Source organism: Rhineura floridana, chromosome 6 (genome assembly GCF_030035675.1).
Source record: "Rhineura floridana isolate rRhiFlo1 chromosome 6, rRhiFlo1.hap2, whole genome shotgun sequence".
In the NCBI taxonomy this organism is placed as follows: domain Eukaryota; kingdom Metazoa; phylum Chordata; class Lepidosauria; order Squamata; family Rhineuridae; genus Rhineura; species Rhineura floridana.
This window is the reverse complement of record NC_084485.1, coordinates 103,417,045-103,436,188: the sequence shown is the minus strand read 5'-3', so window position 1 is coordinate 103,436,188 and position 19,144 is coordinate 103,417,045. Positions and strand designations below refer to the sequence as shown.

Genomic DNA, 19,144 nt, shown 5'->3' with positions numbered 1-19,144 from the left:
TTTGGTATTGGAGGAGCCCAGAATGGTAGTCCTGGGTGATTTCAATGTCCATGCTGATGCTGCCTCTAGTGTTCCAGCTAAGACATAGTTCATTGTCCAAAAGACATTCTTCTAACATACTACTGTACTCAGAAACAGGTCCCACAGAAATTGATGGGTCAGTGTCAGTTCACATAATGAACAGTTGATGGTTTTAATACCCTCCACTTCCCAACACAGACATTCCCCACAATCCTTGCAGCTTTGTTTCCACTAGCCTTGATTGAATGTGCATATATTCCCACCAGTCACTCAGTTTGCTGGTGAACTAGGGAAAGATGTTAATAGTTTTCAAACAATTTAATTGTATTTCCAGCATCCCTAGATTCATAGGGTTGTATTTAATGTACCGCTAAGTCGCTGGTTCCATCAGCTCAAGGATTTCTCTTTAAGCAACAGAACATTATCCCCCTCTCCCCTCGCATGCACCCTAAATCTGTTCTAGGTTCCCCCCCCAAAACCTCTGGAGCAGATTTGGGAATGGTGTGGGGCATGCATGGGGCAAGGAGGGGATAAATTCTGTTGTGCTAGTGCTAATCCTTGTGCTAGCACAATTATTTAATTGAATAGCACCTTTTAGCATAAGGACTTCTGCCTGTGCAGGGGTTCCCCAACAGTGGTATGTGAACTTCATTCAGGTGGTCCATGTGATGTCTATAAAAATTATCCAGTATCTAGCACAGTGCATTACAATTGTTAAAAACAGGCAGAAAAATCATAGTCCACCAAGACGCCCAACAATTTTCAAGTGGTCCATGGGGGGAAAAGATTGGGAACCATTGCTCTGGAACGTTCCTTTCAGAGACAGTTTCCTTTGTATGAGCCATCATCTGAACATAGTTCATACAGGGAAGGAAATATTAATGTGAGGACTCCTCCAGATGCCTTTTTTATTGGGCATTCATGATTATTTGTGCTTATGATAGCAGGATGGTTCTATACTATCCCACTTTCAAAACTGTTTGCATCTGAAAAAATTTGGGGCAGATGTAGTGCTTGAATTGGGGCATGTCCCATAACTTTCTACTAAAATCATATATTTTTTTATACCATACATGTTCTGGGAGCTTTTTTGTCCCACTTTTGTTGTACTATAGTGGAAGTGTCCCTCTAGGCAGCGATAATGTGGTAACTTTGGGGAACCATCACAGAACAACTAATAATGTGGAATGGTGTGTGAACAGTCCCGTGTAAATCCAGTGTTAATGCAGTATTATTGCATCAATGACATGTTGTAGAGTACACCTGTGAAACAAAACACCACCCTGGAAGGGCCCTGGGCTAAATGTTTCAGAACGATACAGCTACAAGGATTCCACTTAGCTCATATGGGAATAAATACTGCCATGTTGTTATGTGCCTTCAAGTGGATTACGACTTATGACGACCCTATGAATCAGAGACCTCCAATAGCATCTGTCATGAACCACCCTGTTCAGATCTTGTAAGTTCAAGTCTGTGACTTCCTTGATGGAATCAATCCATCGCTTGTTTGGCCTTCCTCTTTTTCTACTCCCTTCTGTTTTTCCCAGCATTATTGTCTTTTCTAGTGAATCGTGTCTTCTCATTACGTGTTCAAAGTATGATAACCGAAGTTTCATCATTTTAGCTTCCAGTGATAGTTCTGGTTAAATTTGTTCTAACACCCAATTATTTGTCTTTTTCGCAGTCCATGGTATGCGCAAAGCTCTCCTCCAACACCACATTTCAAATGAGTTGATTTTTCTCTTATTCGCTTTTTTCACTGTCCACCTTTCACATCCATACATAGAGATCGGGAATACCATGGTCTGAATGATCCTGACTTTGGTGTTCAGTGATACATCTTTGCATTCAAGGACCTTTTCTAGTTCTCTCGTAGCTGTCCTCGCCAATCCTAGCCTTCTGTTTTCTTGACTATTGTCCCCATTTTTGTTAATGACTTTGCCATGGTATTGATAATCCTTGACAAGTTCAATGTCCTTGTTGTCTAAAGTTACATAAATCTTCTGTTGTCATTACTTTAGTCTTCTTGACGTTTAGCTGTAGTCCTGCTTTTGTGCTTTCCTCTTTAACTTTCATCACCATTTGTTTCAAATCATTACTGGTTTCTGCTAAGAGTATGGTATCATCTGCCTATCTTGAATTACTGATATATCTCCCTCCAGTTTTCACACCACCTTCATATTGGTCCAATCCTGCTTTCCGTATGATATGTTCTGCATATAGATTAAACAAATAGGGTGATAAAATAACATCCCTGTCTCACACCCTTTCTGATGGGGAACCAATTGGCTTTTCCATATTCTGTCCTTATAGTAGCCTCTTGTCCAGAGTATAGGTTGCACATCAGGACAATCAGATGCTGTGTCACCCCCATTTCTTTTAAAGCATTCCATAGTTTTTCATGATCTACACAATCAAAGGCTTTGCTGTAATCTATAAAACACAGGGTTATTTCTTCTGAAATTACTTGGTCTGTTCCATTATCCTATGTATGTTTGCGATATGATCTCTGGTGCCTCTTCCATTTTTCTAAATCCAGCTTGGACATCTGGCATTTCTCACTCTATATATGGTAAGAGCCTTTGCTGGAGAATCTTGAGCATTACTTTACTTGCATGAGATATTAAGACAATAGTTCGATAATTACTGCATTCCCTGGGATCCCCTTTCTTTGGAACTGGGATGCATATTGAACGCTTCCAGTCTCTGGGCCATTGTTTAGTTTTCTATATTTGTTGACAATTTTTTGTCAAACTTTGGTCAGATTCAGTCTCAGTAGCTTGTAGCAACTCTTTTGGTATGCCATCTGTTCCCGGTGATTTGTTTCTTCCAAGTATTTTAAGAGCAGCTTTCTCCTGACATTCTAAAATTTCTGGTTCTTCATCATACAGTTCCTCCAAGAATGAATCTGTCATATACTGCCATATGGTCATCGAAATTGGTAATTGCTGTATCTCTTCATTCTAATTCATGCTAACCACATAATAGCCACCATCTGTGTGCCCAAGGAAGAGCCTGTGGCTGCTTATGTGTAAAAGGAAGTGACCATTTAAATAGTTCCATATTAATTGATTAACCGTTTCCACAGTAATCTTCTTGTGGCTGCATCCTTTGCAATCGTATGAGAAAGGGAGCTACGTACAGTATGTAGTTTCACTATGAAGGGGAATCCTCCTGGGACTGTGCGCGTACGTCGGTGGTACGTGCGATTGGCTTCTTCTGACGCTCCAGCCGACGCGACAGACGCCCGAGTCCTCAGCCTCCAGAGGCGAAGGACGTTCTGAGAGATGCTCTAGCTATCACTTGCTGCTTTCCCTGTCGCCGCACTAAGCGCAACCCCCGGCTTGCTTACGTAGTATGGTTACTCCTGCACTAGGGTTAGATAGTGACAAGAGAAAGGCACTCTGCGCGTGCTCGGAAGAAATTCTCATCCATTTTATTTTCTCCTATGCTCACCTAGAATAGGAACAAGTTCTGAGGCTTTCCTTAAATGACGCCGCCCTTTCCCCGGAGTGAGAAACGACGTAGGCTGCAATCCAATACACGCTTAACTGAGAGTAAGTCCCACTGAACCCAATGGAGTAGACATGTATTGGATTGCAGCCTTAGGCACGCAGAATGCTTCCAACCTGTACCGAGCATCTCCAATCGCGTGGGGCCAGCAGAGATGACCCCCCCCCCGCCTCCCCCTCTGTCCGAGGCCCTGGAAAGCCATTGCTACTCAGAATAAACGATACTGGGCTTGTTGGACTCATGGGAGAAACAGCGCCGTTATCTGTTCCAAAGGGCTTTCCCAACGTGCCTAGCATACAACAGAGCCCGGCTGCTCTAATGACGCAACACCGCCTTCTTTGCTCCTCCGCCGTTTTCTCTCAGCGCTGGCAGGCCGGCCAGGTCCTCCCTCAGCGAACAGCCCCATCTCCTTCCTGCCTTGGCCCAGCCCTTGCTGGCTCCCGGCCCGTCGCGTCCTGCTCTGCTCCGCCCCGTCTGACGTTCTGCTTGCAACCATGTCGGCGGCCGCGCGCAGACGTCAGGATGCTGGCGTGAAAGGAGAAGCTTCCATCGCCGCTGCAGGAGCAGAAGCAGCCGTCGCTCGCGGAGATGAGGAGCCGGGAATGGCGGCGGCCCCGAGCCTTACCGTTTGCCTCAAGCTGCTGGCGGCTGCCTTCTACGGCTTCAGCTCATTCCTCATCGTGGTGGTCAACAAGAGCGTCCTCACCAGCTACGGGTAAGGGCGGGAGGCGAGCGAGCGAGCTCTGGGCAAAGTTCGCCGCCGCCAGTGCCAGTGGGAAGTTTAGGGGCAGCGCCAATAGGGTTGTAGATTAACTCGTGCAGCGAGGAGGTGCCAGGCCGGGGAAGCCGGTGGTGTGTCTCCTCGCCCTGCTGCTGAGCTGAAGAACTCCTTAGTGCTCGGCTTTGTGACTTGACTCAAGTTGCTTTTGGAGAAGGAACGCTCAGCAAGCCTCCATGTTAAATAACGGGGAGAGGGTTCTCTCCATCTCTCCCAACTTCCAGATATGGATTAGAGGGCATTTGTACCGAACATAGCGCATACACCTGTGAGGCCACGTGTAGGCTGCTTGATCAGAAGTTCCCAGATGCCCTCAAATCTTCACTCCAAAACAGTGCAGTAGCATGGAAACGGAATGAGTATCCCGTGTACAAACCAGGGCTGTGGAGTTGGTACGCCAAACCTTCGACTCCGACTCCTCTATTTTTTTACTGTCCGACTCCGACTCTACCCAAAATTGCTTCCAACTCCACAGCCCTACAAAGGGCTGTAAATGTCTTTTTAAATTGGAAGCTCTCATAGGAGCATTTTTATCGCTGCCTGAATATGCGCTGATCTTGGCATCACAGCATTTGTCTTCATCTGGGTCCTGTGCCATACACTGACACACAAAATGTTTTCCATCTTGAGTTATGGTGAAATGCTGAACTACGGCTGACTTCATGGGAAGCCTCTTTGACATTTTGAATATATATTTTAAAAAATTTGTCAATCAAAATTTATTTTGAAGTCGGAGTCGGTACATTTCTACCGACTCTGACTCCACCCAAAATTGCTTCCGACTCCGACTCCACAGCCTTGGTACAAACAATGCTGTACCTGTTTGGCTAGCAGCAAGCTCCATTGAACTTGGTGGGATTTGCGTGTGAGAAGACATGTATGGGATGGGATTGCACTGCGCTGCCCTATAATAAATGTTCATAACACAGATGCTGTTGTTCAGCGTTGCCTTTTAGTGCCATCTAGTACCTTATTTTAAGGGTTTTCAGGAGCCCTTAAAACATTCCCTCCTACAGGGTTTTTAAAGATTTCCACTGGTGCCCTATGATTTCCCTCCATCATTCACTCGTGTGTGTATGTATGTGTACTTGTAGGATAGACACTGTTATAAGAAGCAACCTATGCCATCCAACTGCTATGCAGATATAGTTGAACGTGTTGGAACTTTGTATGCAAGGGTGTTGGTTGCCAGAGGCAAAATAATTTATTTCCATTCCATAGATTTGTTCTATTTTGGGCTATAGAGTGAGGCAAACCACTTTTCCTGTCACTGGCTAGACTTTTTCCATTATGCATGATTTGCCAAAGGTTGCTGCTGTTTAGTTTAATATGTTTGCTGTTTGTTACAGATTTCCTTCCTCGCTGTGTGTGGGACTAGGCCAGGTTAGTTGAAAATCTTGATTAAGAAAATGTCTAACAGAGCAGGGAGAGGAAGAGACAAAATAGTGATCTGTCTTGCTCCTTTCACAGATGTTGGCTACAGTGGTTGTCCTCTGGGTGGGAAAGGCCCTCAGGGTGGTGAAGTTTCCAGACTTTGACAGAAATATACCTCGAAAGGTATGTTGTTTCTCTCCCCCTTTATAGAAGCAGTGGTAAATCATCTTAACAGTAGCAAAATCTCTGTTATTCATGCCTATAATGAGAAAAGTGTGGGTGGCTTGAATTGTTCTGGTGTTTGTATATTCTGTAGAAAAAAATACAAGGTAGAACACCTTTCAAAGGACACATTGTAATGCATTAATATAGGTACTGTTTGCTGCTCCTGACAAGTTAGAGAAAAATATGTAAAAGTGCTGTTAGTTAAAAGGAAATTTCTCTTCCTTTTGTACAGGACTTATAAGTAAAAAAAAATTAAAAGGGCAGGGGTGAATCTGCAGCAAAGAAGGTAGATTCTAGTAAGTCTGACTGGCTTCTTGTGGTATGAATTTTCATAAGTAGTATCCTACTTCATTGGTGAAAGATAATCTGATAAAAGTAGTTATAGACCCTGATCTGTAAAGGATTTATGTTTTTGCTTAATGTTAACTTAACAGAACTAAATTTAAAGTTGATTGGAATTGAGATAGCACAGCTATGTGACAGAGAGGGGCTTGACCTTTCCAACTGTGCTGCAAGCCTCAAAAAATCGCAGACACCCCTCCCTCCAAAGCTGCTGCTTGCTCTAGGATAGAAGATGCTTTTGGTGCCACCCTCACAGTGGCATACCTAGCATATTTGACACCCGGGGCGGATAATTTTTTAACACCCCCCTCCTCTATACAACAAAAACTTCCTCCAAGCAGTGGCATACCTAGCGTATTTGACACCCGGAGCGGATCATTTTTAACACCACCCTACACAAAAAAAATATTTTCAGTGCAGTAATAATCATGAAATGAAACAAATAATAATAATGGCCCCAGCTCCTCCCCCCCGGCCAGATGTGACACAGAAGTAGACTACCACTGGCTGTGGGGGCTCCACCGAAGCCGAGCAGGAGGCCCTCACCGTATCTGCTGGTAGAGGCAGGCTGCAGGAGGAGCCCTCTGAGGAGCGGCTGTGAGCAGGCGAGGCTAGAGGTGTGCCAAGGAAAAGGTGATCAGGGCAGAGCGGCAAGTGGTGGCCGCGCCATGGAGGTCGCCCCGCTTGCTTGCGGGGAGCGTGAAAGAGCCCTGCAGCCAGATCAGGCCAGCGGCACCACCTAGCCTGCCCTGCTGTTGTCTCATGGCCAACCAGACACCCGCAGGGACACTTACGAGAGTTGCGCAATGGCCCTCTTGTCTGGCGGCCAGGGGTGCTGCTGAGCAGGCAGGCGGCAAATGAGTCTGGCCGCCAAAGCACCTGCCTGGCCAGAGGGAGGGGCCTGGCGCATTCCCGCTCTCCCCGCCCTGGCATGGAGCCCAGCACTCATCTTGCTCTGAGGGCCTGAGGGCTGCCTCTCTTGGGGCGGGCAGGGAAGGGGAGAAGGAGGCAGAGGAGGAGGGCGGTAGCAAGCGCTGCTGCCGGGCAGCCGAGGGAGGGAGCGCAGAGCTGTGCTTGGCGAGTGGTGCCATGGAGGAGCCTCTGGCACAGCCCCACAGGTGTAGGATGTGAGCTGTGCTGCCAGCCCCCTTCCTCGTAGCCAGCCAGCCAGGCAGTCATGGGGCTGCCGCGGCGTTCCCTGCCTCTGAAGAGAGCCGCCGGAGCCCTGAAGGAGCAGCTCCGTTGTTTGCTGGCACCCCCTTATTGTGTGCACCCGGGGTGGACCACCCCCCCGCCCTCCCCTTGGTACGCCACTGCACCCTCATTCCCTGTGTATCATGAATCCTGTCCTCCTCCCTCTCCTAGTCACACATTTAATATAGTGTGTAATTTGGTCCTCAGAAATCTGTTCTTCTAAATTTGAAGAGATTTACTCCCAGTTAAGAATGCCACATGGTGCAATCCATTACACACTTATTCAGAAAGAAGTCATTGAAATCAATGGAATTTAATATTTTAAGAATAAATAAATAAGAGTGTATGGTAAAGTCGGCAAAAAATTTTGGTTATAACATACAAATGGATCAATGGGAAAATATGTGGAAAAAAGGCTTGAGATTTACATTATGCTATAATCTTAAAGAAAATTTCTATAAAATGATGTACCATTGGTACATGACTCCAGAAAAGTTGTCAAAAATGTATAGTAATGTTTCTAATGTTTGTTGGAAATGTAAACAACAAGAAGGATCATTTTATCATATGTGGTGGCTGTGTAAAAAGGCAAAATCATTTTGGGCACAGATAGGTAGGATGATGCAAAAATTTTTAAAGATAAATATTCAGTCAAAACCAGAATTTTTTTTATTGGGTTTTATGGATAAACAAATAGAAAATAAATATGGAAGAATAATATTATATATGATTACGGCAGCAAGATTATTATATGCACAAAAGTCGAAAATGGAATCAACACCAACAATGGCTATTGAAATTAATGGACTTAGTAGAGATGGATAAATTGACATGTCTACTTAGAGAAAAATCGACAGACACATTTCTTAAGGAATGGAAGCCTCTCTTAGACTTTTTGTTGAAAGATCAAAATAAAATGATGATATTGGGATTTGACGATTAATTAAGATAGCCTATGGAGAAAAGTGATCCTGTATGTATATATTAAGGGACAGGTTTGATGTATATTATATACTTATAGCTGATCTGCGACAAATCGGAAGTCAACTATTTTATTTTTATTTTTTTTGTTGTATTGTTATGTTTTTTGACTTTGTTTTGTTTGTCTTTTGAAAAATTTGAATAAAAATTATTAAAAAAAAAAGAATAGATTTCTGTAGAATTGAACAGTATGTCCATGTTAATGTTTATCTTATTTCTGTAGCCCCCACCCCCTTACGCTTTCTGAGTTTTGATATAAATGAGACAGCGTGTATAAAAGAAACCTAGCCATATGGAGCATCATGTTTAAAAAAATGCAAGTTCCTATGTATATAGCATTAGTACGCAATGAATTCCTGGTCTGCTGCTGCTGTACATGTAGGAACTGGTGTCTTGATTCAACATGACATTAACTGTGAGCGTCCCTGCACGGATATGTTCTTTTTACCATCCCACTCTCTCAGTGTAACTTTGACAACTGAATGTCCTTGATTGGACAGAAGATGTTCTGTTTATATTTCCAGAAATCATCACAGGATTGAGAAAAAGGAAGGATGTGTGTGCTTGTGTTGTAAGTCAGGCTGTTAAACCGCACTGGTCCAATGTGCAAAAGCTGTTATGCTACAGTTAAGGCATGGTTGTGCATTTCCTAAGGCTTCCATGTTGTGTGCCCAGTGAAATCTGTTCCAGCTGCAAAACTGAGTAAATATTTTGAATGGTTAGATCGCTGACTGACTTTACCTGTTTATTGAGTGTTATTTTATCCCTCTTAAAATTTTCTAGACCTTTCCACTACCTCTTCTCTATTTTGGGAACCAAATCACAGGACTGTTCAGCACAAAGAAATTGAAGTATGGATAACTTTTATCTATTTCTGAGGTTATAATTTTATTAAGCTTTTATTAAAATAGAATCTAAATTCCAGTAGGTCTGTATTTAAATTTGAAGCGGCTTGTTTTGATTACTTTAGATTTTGTGAATGAAAATTGTATAGAACTATTGTTGTTTGCTTATAAGTTAACAATATGCCATAATTCTCATATCTGGTATCTCATGGCAGTTGTGTCTAACAAAGTAATTAGCATTAATATACTGTATGTAATATTATTTAGCTTTGCATATTCAGTAACAAGATACAGGCGGGCCCCGCTTTACGGCGCTTTGCTTTTCGGCGTTTCGCTAATGCTGAAAGTCCCCACTTTTAAGGCGCTTGTTCTGCTTTTACGGTGGTTTTTCTTGTCGAGCGTCATTTTTGCATCATTTTCACGCGATGCGCACCATTATTGTCTATGGGTTCCGCTCTTCAGTGGTTTCCGCTTTTCGGCGGCAGTCCGGAACGGAACCTGCCGTATAAGCAGGGCCCGCCTGTAATACAGGACACAAATAATCGCCAACTCATTTAATTAGCCCTTTCAGATTCTCCATAAATCAGGGAAAAATGAAAGTCTCTACATTACACAAAAGTGGGAGGGAGGAGAAGAGAAAGAAAAACCTAAAAAAAGAGGGAAAAGTGGAGAGAGAAAAAGAGGGAAATGTGAATAAAACTATTTTACACAAATTACTCCTAACACATCATGTGTTTGAATTGCACGTTGTACTTTGTCATTCCAATAGTGAATAGAGTCCACTTCTGTACAAAGCAATCATATTGTTGTTTTCCTTTTCTTATTTTATAAAGATTGAATGCTTGAGTATGTGAGCTAAATCCCAGATCCTTAGAATAGATGGACAATTAATATTTTTCTATTCATAAGTGATTGATAATGGGGCTGCTGTCAAGAGATGAACAATCATTTCCCTATAGTCATGGGACATAATGTCTTTTACATATCCCAAAAGATGATGATGATGATTTAGAATTTATATCTCACCCTTCCTGTTGAAGGAGCTCAGGATGGCAAAAACATTTTTAAAAATTTCTGAATAACAGTTAACGTTAAAAACATTCTTTCATCCAGTGATCTCCAGGTTTCCAGTAATAGTCTCCTTCAGCCATCAAGGACCCATAAGTAATTCTTAACTAGTCATTGTTTTAATTTCATTTACTATGAAAACCCAGTAATTTCTGATTTTAGGACATGCCCATAATATGTGAGACATATTGGCACCATTCATACTGTACCGATAACATACTATTAAGTGATCATATATTTGGCTTAATCTGTGTGGTGTTAAATACCACCTAGAGATAAATTTGTAAACGTTTTCTTAAAGAACTAGTGTTTGTACAATGGTAGAGTGTTTTTCTTTTGTTTACAATTATGTGATTTTCCAGTTTAGCTCAAGGAAAAGTACATTCATATAGCACCTAAAGGAGGAGGGAAAGTGGGGCTCAGCTGGCTTTCTGCTGTCTTCCAGCACAATTTTATCCACTCAGAAATGAGTGCCATTGAGTTTAATGAGACTAACTCCCAGGTAAGTGGGCATAGGATGGTCCCCTTAAAATGTTTTATCATAGAGCCCTGTTGATTCAGCAGTTTTAAGAAAAACATGAAAACATTGAGATAATATTCTTGTTGCTGCATAAATCTGTCAAGTGCCAGGGCCTACCATCCACACTAGCTGGCACAAATTTAGTGTTTTATTTAATTACTTATTAAAAACATTTTACCATATTATTGTCTTTATTTAATTTAAAATATTTCTGTCCCACTTTTCTACCCTATAATAAGGCTCCCTGGGCGGCTCACAAAAAATTAATACACAATATGATTTTATTCAATATGAAACACTCAGGGTGGATCACAGTCCATAAATATTTGAACCATTTTTTACAAATCAGACAAATAAACATAAAATACAGTTGAAATATGAGAATACCTATCAAATTAAAAACAAGAATGGAGCAAGAAACAAAAATATATATGTTGAGACAGCTGTGGTGGGTCAAAGGCCTCCCAAGAACAAAAACATTTCCAGCCTGGAACAGAATGCAATAAGAGAAGGGGGCTGGATGCTTCTGTGTCAGGGCACAGCAACAGAAAGCTGATTTGTGTTCTTGTCAAATGGGCCTCAGATATTGGTGGGACAGGCAGTGAGAATTCTCCCAGTGATTTCAGGGAGCTGGCAGGTTCATATAGTAGGAATAAGTTTCTCAAATATCCTGGTCCTAAGCCATTTAAGGCTTTAAAGGTAAAAACAGCACTGAATTGGGCCCAGAAACAGACAGGCAGCCTATAATATGCCACAACAAAGGAGATACATGCTTCTGTTAATTGCCTCTAGCCGAAAACCTTACAGCTGCTTTTGAGCACCCAGAACTTCTAGGCTAAGGCCTGGTTTGCCTGTCTCGCAAAGTCACGGTTTGGCTTAGCATAGCATGTTTACTAGGCCATTCTTGAAAGGCAGCTCCAAGTAGAGTGTGTTACAGCAATCTAATGTATGCTAGATCCACCTTCTCCAGAAATGTGGAGCTGTGAACCTTTCTGTGAGCTGTGCTACCCCATCCAATAACAGATTGTATCCCCGTTGCCAGATCAGAGGTTCTACTAACCAAGAGCATTTCTATCATGTCTGGATCAAACTTCCATTTGTTAACCCTTACCAGTGCTTTTTTGGTTAAAAAAAGAGCTGTTGGTAGTCATATCTTGATCAAAGTGCCATGGGTGCCAGCACAAATTGCTGCCATGGGCAGCAAAAAAAAAGAGGTGCCAGTACTCTGTACCAGTGAGTACAGTCACAAAAAAGTCCTTACCCTTACCCAGCTGTTGGAGATTCCGAACAGTGGTTCAGAACCTCCATGACTTCCCTGGATTGAGATGGAAAGGAAAGAGCCCTGTCATCTACACACAGGGAACTTGGAAGCTGCAGATGACTTCTCTTGATGAAGTTATACAGATGTTAAATACAGCATGGTTCTTAGGATATAATTCTATATGCTTGGGAATAGATCCCATTGAATTCCATAGGACTTCATCATGCTGTTACTCTTTCTCTCTGCCTCATACCCCGTGTATGCCACCCATTGGCATGACAAGACATGTAAGGGTAAGTCTTCATTCAAGTATATGGAAATGAAAACAAAATAATCTGTTTATTATACAGCTACAAGAGTAGTTATATACTATAACCAGCATGGATTTTTCGCATTCCACAATGTTATATTGAAAATACCCCCATGCCATTCTGCTGTTTCCCATAAGCTTATTTCAGAACAAAACCGTACAAAACGTACAGTCCTGAACTCAGAAATGCTTGCTTAACAACCCTCTAAGTCTTCATAGCAATACACAAACAGTCAGAGAGAATCGAGAGTTCAAAGTGTAAAATAAGAGGAAAAAAAACTTTTTTCTGTCAATGATCTCATAATATGTTGAAATTAATTAAAAATTAGCCATGTTCACAGAGTACCTGTAATCCTATTACTTGTCCCATACTTTGACCTTCATCTTTTGCAGTTTAAAAGTTAAAAAAATGCATGGCTGAATTTTAATTAATTTAAGAAATTTAACACTGAAGTCTATTATAGAATGGTCAGTAGGAACCGTCAGTATTGTAAAAGCCAGACTCACAGCTGTTTGACTTGGCTTATCAGGTGGCCATACCCAGGCCAGACCTTTATTTAGACAGCCATGGCTTCCCCCAAAGAATCTTGGGAAGTGTAGTTTGTGAAGGATGCTGAGAGTTGTTAGGAGACTCCTATTCCACTGACAGAGCTCCAGTGGCCAGAGTGGTTTAGCTCCTCTTCTGGGGATTGTAGCTTTGTGAGGGGAATAAGGCCTCTCCTAGCAACTCTCAGCACCCTTCACAAACTACACTTCCCAGGATTGCTTGGAGGAAGCCTTGACTGTCTAAAGTGAAATAAAGGTCTGGTGTGGATGTGTCCAGGGACAGCTTTAGTTTAAATTAGGGTGTGAGACTACATCTGCCTGCTATAGAATAAAAAGATGGGGGAAACCCTGAAAAACAATGATACTGTTTACAATGTTTTCGTTTGGAAAGGAAAGGGGCGTTCCCTCTGCCCAGTGCCCACACACCCAATCTCCTCCCCCTCCCCTTCTCTTCCCCTTCCTCCTCCATGCCCCTCCGCCTGGTCAGTTTCATCTGTCTTAAGCATGATTGTACAGGAGTAAATCCCACTGAACTAAAAAAGTATGCAAATGATCAGACCTGTCCTCCCCCTTCCTCTGCCCCCTCTCCCTGCCAATCCCCTCCCCCTTCCTTCCTCCATCCCTTTCCTGTCCCCTCCTCTTCTCCTCCATGATCAGTTTTACCTATTATAAGCATGATTGCACAGGAGTAAATCCCACTGAACTCAATAAGCATGCAAATAGTCAGACCTGCCTTTGCCCCCTCCTCTTCTTCTCCTCCCCTCCTCTTCTTCCCCTCCCCTCCTTCCCCTCTCCTCTCCTCCTCTTACTTCTTCCTCTTCCCCTGCCCACTTCAGCTCTCCCTCCTTCCCTCTTCTCCTGCCCCCATGATCAGTTTCACCTATCCTAAGTATGATTGCAGGTGAATAAATCCCTCTGAACTCAATAAGCAAGCAATTGATCAAACCTGCCCTCCTCCCGCCTGCTCCCCCTGCCGTTCCTCCTCCTCCCCCTGCCATTCCTCCCCCTCCCCTCCCCATCCCCCCATGGTCAGTTTCACCTATCCTAAGCATGATTGCAGGGGAGTAAATTCCATTGAACTCAATAAGCATGCAAATAAACAATCCATTCTCAGCAACCTTGCACAGGATCCCATTTCTTATCTCCCGGATTAAAAAGCAGAGAAATTCATGAATAGGCAAAAAACCCTTGCAGCTTAAGAACGTACCAATAGCCAACAGATATTTCTATAAAATGTTAAAAAGCAGGGGAACTGGGCAGCTATAGTGAATGCACCAGGAAAGCAGGAGACCTGACCACCTCTCTGATAGATTGTACTGCCCTACAAACACAATTTGGGTTGGTCTTTCACAGTCCAATCCACTTCCTGTGCAGCTTGGAAGAATTTGATAACATGCCTCTGAGCATATGGTGAGTGGTGGCAAACCTGAAGTCATCCCAAATAACAGAAACAAGACATGTGCTGTGCTGATCTTGTTTTAGCAAGGAGAAAGCAACAATATTAAGGCAGTTGATATAGTTCAGATAGTCACTTTAAATATGTTTGCTTTGCAATTTTAGTGAAGTTTCCTAGAGTAAATCATTCTCTTTTGCTTCTGTTTCTGTGAATATGTGATGTACAGCAACATTTTTGCAAAATTTACACTAAAAAACTCCAAAAATAATTGTGGAATAATAGCACTGACTATTCTGCAGAATAGTCTCCAGTGGACATTAAGAGTGTCTCAGTTTGCTCAAGGTAAAACAGTGGAAGGTGAAATATATTGTAGCAAATTTCTAGGTGTGCTCTATGTTTTAATTGACCATACCCACCTTTCTTTAAGTGGAATGGTTTAAGCACAGCAGGCTGAAAACGTGCATCTTGGGCAGGCCAAGTTTGTTTGTTCCAATAGCTAGATTTATTGCTTAAATAGCAACATACTGTAATCAATCTGATTTTACATCAAATTACAGTTTCAAATTCAACTGTTAATGCACCCAAAATAGAAATAGAGCATAACCAGTTTGAAACACAAAAAGCTGTCTTTACCATCATATGACACTGACCAATAAAAAGGTTTTGAAATTAATAAAAATAAATTTGACACATTTCTAGGATGAATAATGAGAGAAATATAATTTTCTAGATTAGATTCTTTGTAGAAACAGTAGTAACACTGGAAAGAAGCAAAGTAAAAAGAACACCAATAAACATACAAAAATGTAATTCTCCATCTTTGGAGATGGCAGGTGTTGCCACCACTGACATATTCTCAGTGGCAAATTACCAAATTCTTCCAAGCTATTCAGGAAGTGGATTGGACTGTGAAAGACCAACCCAAATTGTGTTTGCATTTTGACAACTTTGTAGGGCAGTACAATATCTCAGAGAGGAGGTCAGTTCTCCTGCTCCCCTGGTGCATTCACTATAGCTGCCCAATTTCCTTGCTTTTTAAAGTTTGATAGAAATATCTGTGGGCTGTAGGTATGTTCTTAAACCGCAAGGTGATTTTTGCCTATTTTATAAATAAAATGTTGGACAATAACGTTATGGTAACGCAGTTTGCATTTCATTGTTACAGAATTTGGTTGTAGATCATATGAACATGTAAAAAGATGTTATAATAGTGTTTCCACTAAGGATTGTTCTCTGCATCTTAGTGCTTTCTTTGTTTTTCAGCAGCCTTCAGCAACAGAGATGCAGATAGAGAACTAAACATTTCTGGAGGGGAGGCGATGTTTGTGACTTGCTGTAGATAAGTGCAAGCATCATGCCCTAAAACAGAAAATAGGATGATATTTATGAAAACTACTTCAAAATAATCAATAGAGAAAATATTCCAATTAATTTAAGTCTTAAACAAAGACTTAAACAAAGCTTTGCACAGTTGAAACATAAATACATAAAATATGGTAGCACCTTGAGAGACAAGACTGGAAAGCTAGGCTTTCCCCGGTTGGCAAGATTGGCTATTTTGCCAATTGCTCTCGTAAATATTATTCCATTGCTGAGTACCCCTGGAACCTGTGCAGTAAAGGATGTGGGCCGGTACTTGTTTTAGTAACCAACTTAGGATGGTAGTTAAATATAACCTTAAATGTAGAGTCTTGTAACTTGAGATCCCCACTCATTTCAAGAGAAAGAGCTAGAAGCGAGCGTGCACATTTATAAATAACTTTTCCATGCACAGTTTCCAAGCTTTAAAATAGCTAATACATAGTTGAGCTCCATACATGTGTGTAAAACAAAATGATTCAGTTTTGAGGAATTATATTTTCTAGTACCAGGTTTTTGTTGTTTCCTCTTCTGACAAATGTTGGAAACAGTCTTTTTGGCCCACTGTGACGTTTATCAGCTCCAACTGCTCTCATTCCCCACATGTTTGGGTGTTTAGTTTTCTAGAGTAAATTTAATTTCTCTCTGTATAAACGTAGGAATACCCCTGGAGTATCTCTGTTTGGCTAGCTTTGTCCAAAAGCATTCTTTTTCTTTTCTCTTTCAGCCTGCCAATGTTTACAGTCCTGAGACGGTTTTCTATTCTGTTTACAATGTTTGCAGAAGGAATTCTACTCAAGTGAGTTGTGAGATGGTATAGTATTGCTTTACACATTTGTACTATGTCGGTACCTATGACACTGTTCCACACATTTGTGCCACATTTATAGCTATGACGGTGCTGTTAGATTTCCCTTTGGTCATGCAGCCTGCACAAGGTCAAGTTGTCATGAGACTATCCCCTGAAAAACCTTTTTGCAGATGGCACTCTGTGTATTTGTGTTATGCTGAACGAGGGGAAAAAATCATGTCAGTGTTGTGAATCTACAATTTAGGCTTGGCTTGTCATAGTCTGTAATTCCCGGCAGCTCCTCTCCTGAGTGCCAGAGAAGTTGGAGAAGGCATGTTTCATGAAGAGCTTTGCTCCAAAATTCAACATGACAAGGAAACCATCTTCGCCTCCAGGAGCTGGGAGGATGGATGTTGGGTATTGCATTGAGCTTTAAAGAAGGAAGCGTGCTTCAAAGCTATGTATGGTGGACATTGTCTTCCTTGAGAGGAAAGGAGAGGTTTCTGATATTGCTTGTTTTGGGAGCAGGCTGCTTTGGTGTGCTGAAAGAACCTTTCTCCTGCCAGAGAGGCTTTTGCTCAAAGCTCTGTGTGATATATGAGACACTTCTCTTTTGTGTTGAGTTGGGATAATTGAGAGGGACTTTCTCGTGTGATGAGCAGGTGCCTTCATTGCTGGTGAGTGAATTAGGATAGGCCTAGTCAATGTTAACCTTGATGGTATTTAGTTGTGACACCTGATCCTAAAGGAAACTATGTCACATGTTTTTGTTTCAGTTCTGTAACCTTAGACAGTCTTCCATGATTTTTGCTATTGGTATAGGTATAATATGAGGTGTGGGGGTGAAATACTTTATTTCATATTTGAAAACCTAGCAACTTTTAAATTTCGTTGTATTGTAGACCACTGTTTGCTGTTGTTTTTGTTTGTTGTACTTTGCAGGTCACTATACTTCCTTATATGACAGTCATCGCATAGGAGAATGCTTAAAGGGTTCCATGTGGCAGCTGTAAACTGGGATGGGGAGAGAGAGACAAATGAAACTCAACTGCATATATATTTGTGCCTTCTCTTCCCCTACCAAATCTCCCTCCCTCCCTCCCTCCCTCCCTCCCTCCCTCTCTCCCTCTCTCTCTCCCCCTCTCTCTCCCCCTCTCTCTCCCCCTCCCCCCCTCCCCCCCCTCCTCCCTATTGGCTGTAATGAAAACTTCACAGAAGACGCTGGCTTTCAGCATTTTCTATAATTATTTCCACTATGATGTCTTGAAAGCTTAATGTGGACCATAGTTTCAGAATTGCAAGAATATCAGGTGGATTGATGGGAATTCTCTTGATTTTTCTGTTTTTAGGAAGACATTTTCGTGGGGAATTCAGATGACAGTATTTGCAATGATAATTGGTGCATTTGTAGCTGCAAGGTATGGTGTATAATTTTAAAAATAGCTTGAATATTGTTGTTTTTATATGAATGTGTTCTTCAAGTTACTTCTTAAACTAAAGATTAAGGGTGGCATTTCATGCTAGTTGTATTCAGAGTAGACCCATTGAAGTTAACAGATATGACTAACTTAGGTTTATTCATCTCAGTGGGTCTATTCTGAGTAGGACCTAGTTAAAGACAACTCTCTGGTTAGCTATTGGGAAGGTGAATAAAAATTCAGTTGAATCCCTGTGAGAATGGAGCTGAAACGATATATGATTGACTAAAGTGTAAATTAATAGACTGCTGAAAAATCAGAATTTGAAGTTTTTCTCAAATTTGAAGATTTTCCTGACAGGTGATTCTGAAGCAGAGCTAAAAAATGCAAGGGGAAATATCTGAAAGGCTAAACCAGGACCAATTTAGACATTAAAAAAGTCAGCCACTTTACTCTGCAGCTATCTGTGTGCTCTTCCCCCTCCTCCACAAGAAGGTGGCTGGTTGGCTGTCCTTTTCTGCTATTTATTTGCATTCTAATCACCCTCCCTTACTTTGATGTTGCATTGTAAGTGGATTTGCCATTGTTTCTGCCTAACTTTTTAGTGATCTCTTCTCTGTTGGTGGTGATTGTGTTCAAGAGAAATGAACAGCTACAGTCTAAGAGCTTTGCTCCCCCTTCCCCCTTCCCTGTTCCCCAAAACCCCTGGCTACAGATGATCAGTGCTATAAAAATGACAGGACTGATTGTACATTTAGTGTGCTTGGAGCAGTGAATGCAGGGGGTCTTCACTTGTGTAGCACCCCCTTGCACATATAAGATCCGATCTGCGAATGTGACCCTTGTGAAGAATCCTGGTCTGCTTGCAGATCACACTTGTTCAGTATTTGTGATTATTCCATGTTTTCCATGACTTTAAACCTTCTCTTCTCTCCCCCTAGTTCTGATTTGGCATTTGATTTAGAAGGTTACGTTTTTATTTTGATTAATGATGTCTTGACAGCTGCAAATGGTGCATATGTAAAACAGAAACTAGATTCAAAGGTAGGTTCATCTTGCTACTTCATTTTAAATAAAGCCTTCTGCTTTATTGATCAGTAAAGGATGAATGAGTTACTGTTCACTGTGGGAGGGGAATAAATCTTCCAATAATAGAGCTGTCCTGTTCTATATATTGTTAAAATAATTTTCCATTTCTTT

General features: G+C 41.8%; 1 protein-coding gene across 1 annotated transcript in view; it reads left to right on the top strand.

Moving 5' to 3' along the window:
• Nucleotides 1-3,890: 3,890 nt before the first annotated feature.
• SLC35D1 (solute carrier family 35 member D1) overlaps nt 3,891-19,144 on the top strand; it is a 28,904-nt gene continuing 13,650 nt past the window's right edge. Inside the window, exons 1-7 of the mRNA XM_061633381.1 lie at nt 3,891-4,252; nt 5,665-5,698; nt 5,786-5,872; nt 9,215-9,282; nt 16,464-16,535; nt 17,876-17,944; nt 18,886-18,988. Coding sequence (XP_061489365.1) covers nt 4,032-4,252; nt 5,665-5,698; nt 5,786-5,872; nt 9,215-9,282; nt 16,464-16,535; nt 17,876-17,944; nt 18,886-18,988 — 654 coding nt within the window. The 5' untranslated portion in view covers nt 3,891-4,031. The remainder of the gene's footprint in view (nt 4,253-5,664; nt 5,699-5,785; nt 5,873-9,214; nt 9,283-16,463; nt 16,536-17,875; nt 17,945-18,885; nt 18,989-19,144) is intronic.